At 34.9% G+C, this 6768-nt stretch overlaps 1 protein-coding gene across 4 annotated transcripts in view; it reads left to right on the top strand.

Annotated features, from left to right (window-relative positions):
• MKLN1 (muskelin 1) overlaps positions 1 to 6768 on the top strand; it is a 400971-nt gene that overhangs the window by 350877 nt on the left and 43326 nt on the right. For all 4 annotated transcript variants that reach the window (XM_017851288.1, XM_017851287.1, XM_017851289.1 and 1 more), the window contains 2 exons: positions 842 to 1063; positions 5081 to 5210. In XM_017851288.1, coding sequence (XP_017706777.1) covers positions 842 to 1063; positions 5081 to 5210 — 352 coding nt within the window. The remainder of the gene's footprint in view (positions 1 to 841; positions 1064 to 5080; positions 5211 to 6768) is intronic.

Below are 6768 nucleotides of genomic sequence, written 5' to 3'. Positions count from 1 at the left end.
TATTTTTTTTTTTTTTTTTAGCAAAACATAGACGTTTTGTGTACACAATTTATTCTTTATATAAATGCCACTTACGTTCAACAGCTAATTCCCAACTTGGATTTATGTATTATTTGAAACAGAATTTGATTCTTACTGTCTCATGACAAATGGCTGTTTTCTCATACATTTTTATGAAAAGCTACAATCTTGAGTTGGAAGAACGGAAGAATAAAGCTTGACTTTTAAACATGAAGTGTATAGCTTAATTCAAAGAAAATTAAATTAATAGTGCTATGTTAAAAGCAGATAGAGTTCTTTACAATGTAGAAGTCAGTCTGAAGACTTGATTGTTGTAAATGTCTTTTTGTTTGTTTGTTCTACTGTTTTGTAATAATTTGAAGGGTTTTATAAAAATAAATGCAGAGAGATGAATTTAGCTGTACCACTCTTATTTGCGTATCTGATCGCTTAATAAATGGTAGTAATATTAATAGGATGCTTCCCTAGAATGAAAGGGAATTTTAGTAAGGAGAGTATGATCACTATTCACCCGGAATATAAGTATTCACTCTTATGTATAAATCAACACCTCATGTATCATTGGTTGATATTGGTAAAAATTATACAGTTTCAAGAAAGCAGAAAGCTCTTTATCCCAACGTGTTTTTACTCTCACTGGGAAAATGGCAACTTGAAAAGTATTTAGAAACTTGCATATAATAATCGGGGTGGTATTTAGTGTCATTAGGGACAAAGTTTAGTTTTTTTTGAGAATGTAAAACTGTACATGTTGGTTTTGTTTTAGCACATATGACAGGAACAAACTAAAACTATTCAATCTGTTGCCTTGTTCTGATAGATGTGTATGGACTCAGAAAAACATATGATCTACACTTTTGGTGGTAGAATTTTGACTTGTAATGGCAGCGTAGATGACAGCAGAGCCAGTGAACCACAATTCAGTGGCTTATTTGCTTTCAACTGTCAATGTCAAACCTGGAAACTTCTTCGAGAGGACTCCTGTAATGCTGGGCCTGAGGACATCCAGTCTCGAATAGGACACTGCATGCTATTCCACTCAGTAAGAATATTCCGTACATTGCGTAAATGTTATTTTATCATGTATACCTAGATAGGAAAAGAAGTGGTGAAATCTAATTCTTCAGGAAGCGATAAAAACTTTTCTTTAGAAATAAATGATTAGTGTAGCAGTGACAGAGAAAGACAAAACTTCTTTAACAGTGAACTGTTGGCTAATTATGAGACTCTTCCCATCAGCCTGGTAATTCCTAAGTAGTTATTACCTGACTACTAATCTAGGCAATCTTACGACTAATTTCACTGCTTAAATCAATTTTGTAGCTTTGTTCCTTTCTTAAGTCTTTCCACTTACTAATTTCTCTTAGTAATTAGAAGGACAATTTCTTTCTCTCTTCTTATTTTCCCTTCTGCTATTCTCCATTAAGTACAAAGAATTTAAGATTTGATTTTATAGAATTAGAATTTACATGTATCAGCACTGGTCAGGCACAGTGGATTACTTGAGGCCAGAAGTTCGAGACCAGCCTGGCCAACATGGCAAAACCCCATCTTTAGTAAAAATACAAAAATTAGCCTGGCATGGTGACCTGTGCCTGTAGTCCCAGCTACTTGGGAGGCTGAGGTGGGAGAATGGCTTGAACCCAGAAGGCAAAAGCTGAGCAGTGAGCCAAGATTATGCCATTGCACTCCACCCTGGGTGACAGAGCAAGATTTTGTCTCAATAATAATAATTATAATAATAATAATAAATGTATCAGTAAAACCAACATACAGACTTTTTTTTTTTAACCTTTTCAGATGTTTTAATGAAATCTTGGTCTTCTTTCTGTGAACACAGCTTTAAAACAATATCATGGAATATTTTAAACATGTTCTTTAACATGTATTTTAAACATGTTTTTCTCTGTACAAAGTGGAGAGGATAATATAATTAATAATACATTTTTGTGTGTTCATTTGTTAGTTTCAGCAGTCATCAATAATTGCTCATTTTTCATACAACTATTCCACTTTAATTTCATTCATTTTCTTGATGTTTCTTTGATTTTTAAGTTTATTCTTAAATTTTACTGTGCTGGAGTATTTTTAAAATTTTTATTCCTTTCTTGTTACAGCACCTGCTGTAGTGTTTTAAAGCAGATCCCAGATACTGTATCATTATACTTGTAAATACTACTATAGTGTATAATTGTAACAGATAAGGGCTTTTTAAAAACATAATTACAGTTGGGTGTGTTGGTGCACACCTGTGGTCCCAGCTACCCAGGAGGCTGAGGATTGCTGGAGCCCAGTTCTGGGCCACATTGCACTGTGCTTAATTGCACTGTGCTTAATCAGTTGTTCATACTAAGTTTGGCATCAGTATGGTTACCTCCCAGACCGAGGGACCAGTATGTTGCTTAAGTAGAGGTTAATTGGCTAGGTCAGAAACAGAACAGGTCAAAACTCCCATGCTGATCAATAGTGCGATCACTCCTGTAATAGCCACTGTGCTCCAGCCTGGGCAATATAGCAAGACTCTCTCTCTTAAGAAAAAAAAAGAAAAACATAATTGTAGTATCATTATCAACCAAAATAAAAGCAGTTCTTTAATATCATTTAATATTCTATCTGTGTTCTTTTTTTCTAATATACTGAAAAATATCTTTATTTGGTTGGTTTGTTTAAGTCAAGATTCAAAAAAGGTATTTTGCATTTGGTTGTTATGTCTCATACATTTTTTTAAAAATTGTAATAGTACTCTTTCCTCGTATTCCCTATTCCCGCCCACATACAAACCCACTAAGCGAGACATTTGTGCTCTAGAATCTCCCACATTTCCAGTTTTGATTTTGATTTTATCTTTGTAGTGTAATTCAATGTGTTCCTCTTTCATATTTCCTATAAACTGGTCATTGCACTCAAGGCTTGATTTTAGATTCACTCTCTTTTTTGGCGGCTAGGGAGAATATGCAAGAATACTTCATAGACACTCTGATTGCAAAATATAAAGAGGCGTTTAATAAGTGGTTGTCATGCTTTCGATGATGTTAATAGGTTGGGTGTTATTAGCCTGACTGATCAATTATAAAGTTTTCTTTCAAACTTGTGCCTAATGGTTTTTGTAGCCTTTCATTGCCTAAATTTCGTTAGGATGTGTAATATGGTGATTTTTCTAATGATGTCATTTCCTCTGCATTTATTAAGTGTGTGATTCTCCTAATATGGAGGGGAAAAAAAAAACTTCCTCTCATTAACTTTTGGTTACCCTGAAATGTAAAGCATACTGAATAGGCAGTATAAATGTTTGATTGTTTTCCTTTATTGTTTTTCATATTAATGAGTTAACTTTGAGGCTCCAAAGCTAACCAATGATAAGTGTACAGAAATTTTATTATGAAGTATTTTACATATTGATGTATTTCTATCCAGTGCTGTCATTCTTCTTTTATTTTGAGACAGAGTTTTGTTTTTGTTGCCCAGGCTGGAGTGCAATGGTGCAGTCTTGGCTCACTGCAACCTCAGCCTCCCAATTTCAAGCGATTCTTCTGCCTCAGCCTCCCAAGTAGCTGGGATTACAGGCATGCACCACCACGCCCAGCTAACTTTTTGTATTTAGTAGAGACAGGGTTTCACCATGTTGGCCAGGCTGGTCTCGAACTCCTGACCTCAGGTGATCCACCTGCCTCTGCCTCCTAAAGTGCTGGGATTACAGGCATGAGCCACCACACCTGGCCACTTTCTTGATGCTCAAATTTTTCTCTTTGGCTAGTAGGAGCACCCCCACCACCACCACATATTTATGTATCTTTTTTTGTAAGAGAAAAATTAAATCATGAGTTCATACTGATTTGTCTAATTCAAATAAAATATTTTTTATCTTAATGTCTTCTGTTTTGTAAATTTATAGCTTTTCTTTTTTTTAGAGATAGGGTCTTGCTCTGCCACCCTGGCTGGAGTGCAGATCATAGGTCACTACAGGCTTGAGTGTCAGGGTTCAAATAATCCTCTCACCTTAACCTCCCAAGTAGCTAAAACTACAGGTGTGTACCACCACACCTGGGTTTGTTGTTTTTGTAATAGTAGTAGTAGTAGTAGTAGTAGAAGTAGTAGAAGTAGAAGAAGTAGAAGTAGTAGAAGAAGTAGAAGTAGAAGAAGAAGAAGAAGTAGAGACAGGGCCTTGCTCTGTTACCCAGGCTGGTCTCAAGCAATCGTCCCACCTTGGCCTGCCCAAATGCTAGGACTACAGGTGTGAGCCCACCATGCCTGGCCTATTTTTGTGTCTTTTAAGGTTAAAATCCTGCTTCATAACATTACTTGCTTTGTCTGTCTATAATAGCTTTCACAGTAAAAAAGCTAACAACAGAATCACTGAGTGCTGTTTAACGTTGGTTTCTGATTATTTTTCTGTTTAGGATTTAGACTTCTAGGGATGGGTAGTCAAAAGGTATGTTTAAAATCACTAGAAATACCGCTTCTCTATGTGAGTATATTTTTGTGTACAGATAGGTTTATTTGTTGTTGGATTTTTTTTGCCCAAATTTTAGAATTTTTTTTAGTTAATTTTGTCTTCTAATTAAATAAAAGCATATACATGGTTCTAAAGTCAAAACCGTATGTCAAGGTATTTTTGGAGAGGTCTTCCTTCTCTGTTCCTGCCACTATAGGTAACTGTCTTTATTAGGTTTTGGTTTATCCTTCCTTTGTTTTTGAAAAAAAGAAGAAATCTCTACTCTCGCTCACGTGCTCTCTCTCTCACTTTCCCCCTCTCTCACTTTCTCTTTCCCTCTCTCCCTCTCTTTTTGTCTCATACACAGATATTCCTTCTCCATTCCTACACAAAGGAAGAAGGAACCTGAATATATCATTCTGCACCTTGCTTTTCTTCTTTAACAGGATGTCCTAGAGATTACCTTTTAGCAATATGTAGAGAGCTTCCTCTTTGCCTTTTATTCCAGCTCCATTGGGATCTATTGTAAAATTACTTTTGTAGAGGTTTAAATTTTTAAAGGATCATTCTGAGTTCTTCATGGAAGTGACAAGTTTCTCCTTTCTTCTTTTTTTTCTTCTTTTTCAGAAAAATCGTTGCTTATATGTATTTGGTGGCCAGCGATCAAAGACCTATTTGAATGATTTCTTTAGTTATGATGTGGACTCTGATCATGTAGACATAATATCAGATGGCACCAAGAAAGACTCTGGGATGGGTAAGGGCATTGAGTGATTTCTTCTCTCATGTCTTAACTACTTTAGATAGAAAACTACAATTCATTCTCTTTTCTTTCTAATCATTTTTCACCCTTTCTTTATTTCCTTAATTGAGTAATTCTGAGTAAGAGAAAGAAAATTCTACCAGCTTATTCAGTTCTATCTATTTTTAAATATGTGAATTACTATTTCCTTCGAGGAGAAAGTATGTGAATTTCTAAATGAATTGTTTGTATGTGTGCTTGTTGAGGGTTCGGGGGCGGGTTGCAAGAATCAGTAGCTTAAAAACTTTTTATTCTATGTTTGCTAATTTTTTTCGTCTTCTGTTTTCACTGTAGTGATCTTTATATTAGGCACTAGCATAGTAGGGTGTGTGTCTTAAGCGGGGAACTTCATGGGATTGGTAACACCTTGTAAATTTAAAAGCTCAGCATCCAAGAGGTTATTAGTAATGGAATGGCTGGTTTGCTTAGATTATGCATATTGCCCTGGCATAATTATTAATAGTGCTCCATTCATTTTCAAAAGTGTCCTGTTTTGATCATTTACAGTTACCCTGCATAGTAGTTGCTTTGCCTGTGATTATTGTACATAAAAGAGTGACTTTGATTAAGGTGCAACGGTTTAAAATGCTAATTTGAACAATAGGGTGAGAAATTAGATCAGCTTGCTTTTCTTTTTAGCTGTTGCTTATAAATTGGTGTTTTTATTAATGACTCATTTGCAAAATGTGGATAAAAGCACCTGTTTCACAGACATTGTTTCTGGATATTGTATTGATTAATACAAGCTTCCTCTAAAACAAAAACAACAAAAATATTTTTTAATTAAAATCATTGTTCACATTTAAGAAGAAAAACTTGTTTAAAAACAAACAAACAAAAAAATAGGCAGGGCACAGTCGTATATGCCTGTAATTCCAGCTAGTCCACAGACTGACATGGGAGGATTGCTTGAATCTAGGAGTTCAGGACCAGCCTGAGCAACAAATCAAGACCCTGTCTCTACAAAAAGGAGGTTTCCAGATAAAAGTAGACTCAGTAGATATGCTAAGCATTTGGAAGAAAAATCTATTGATGAGTATAAATAGCATCTAATGTGAAAAATGAAGGATAGGGACACAACAGGAAAAGTGAAACTTTTATTAAAAAGGAGACATTATCACAGTAAATTTCTCGGCTTTATTTCCCTAATCATAATGCAGAACTACAGTTTAACCGAAAATTGGGATGAAATGTATTGGGAAGATAGTGTAAGTGTAGTAAACATCTTCATCTATTACAACAGGAAATCAGTAGGTAATGTCTAAAATAGCAGCTTAGCATGTGATTTAGAAATATGAACCTAAATAGGTAGTAATAACATTATTTACCCTATCTAAAATTGTCTTATTTACTCATTTATTTACTGTTACCATAGGAGAATGTAGAGCTATATGATTTAATCTTTGACTTTCTCTGGCTTTTAAGAGTTATTCTAACTTACCATTAAAATAACTAGGAGGAATGTCTGTTCATATCCTTTGCCCACTTTTGATGGGGTTGTTTGTTTTTTTTT

Source organism: Rhinopithecus bieti, unplaced genomic scaffold (genome assembly GCF_001698545.2).
Source record: "Rhinopithecus bieti isolate Rb0 unplaced genomic scaffold, ASM169854v2 scaffold_34313, whole genome shotgun sequence".
In the NCBI taxonomy this organism is placed as follows: domain Eukaryota; kingdom Metazoa; phylum Chordata; class Mammalia; order Primates; family Cercopithecidae; genus Rhinopithecus; species Rhinopithecus bieti.
This window is presented reverse-complemented; position numbering and strand designations above follow the sequence as displayed.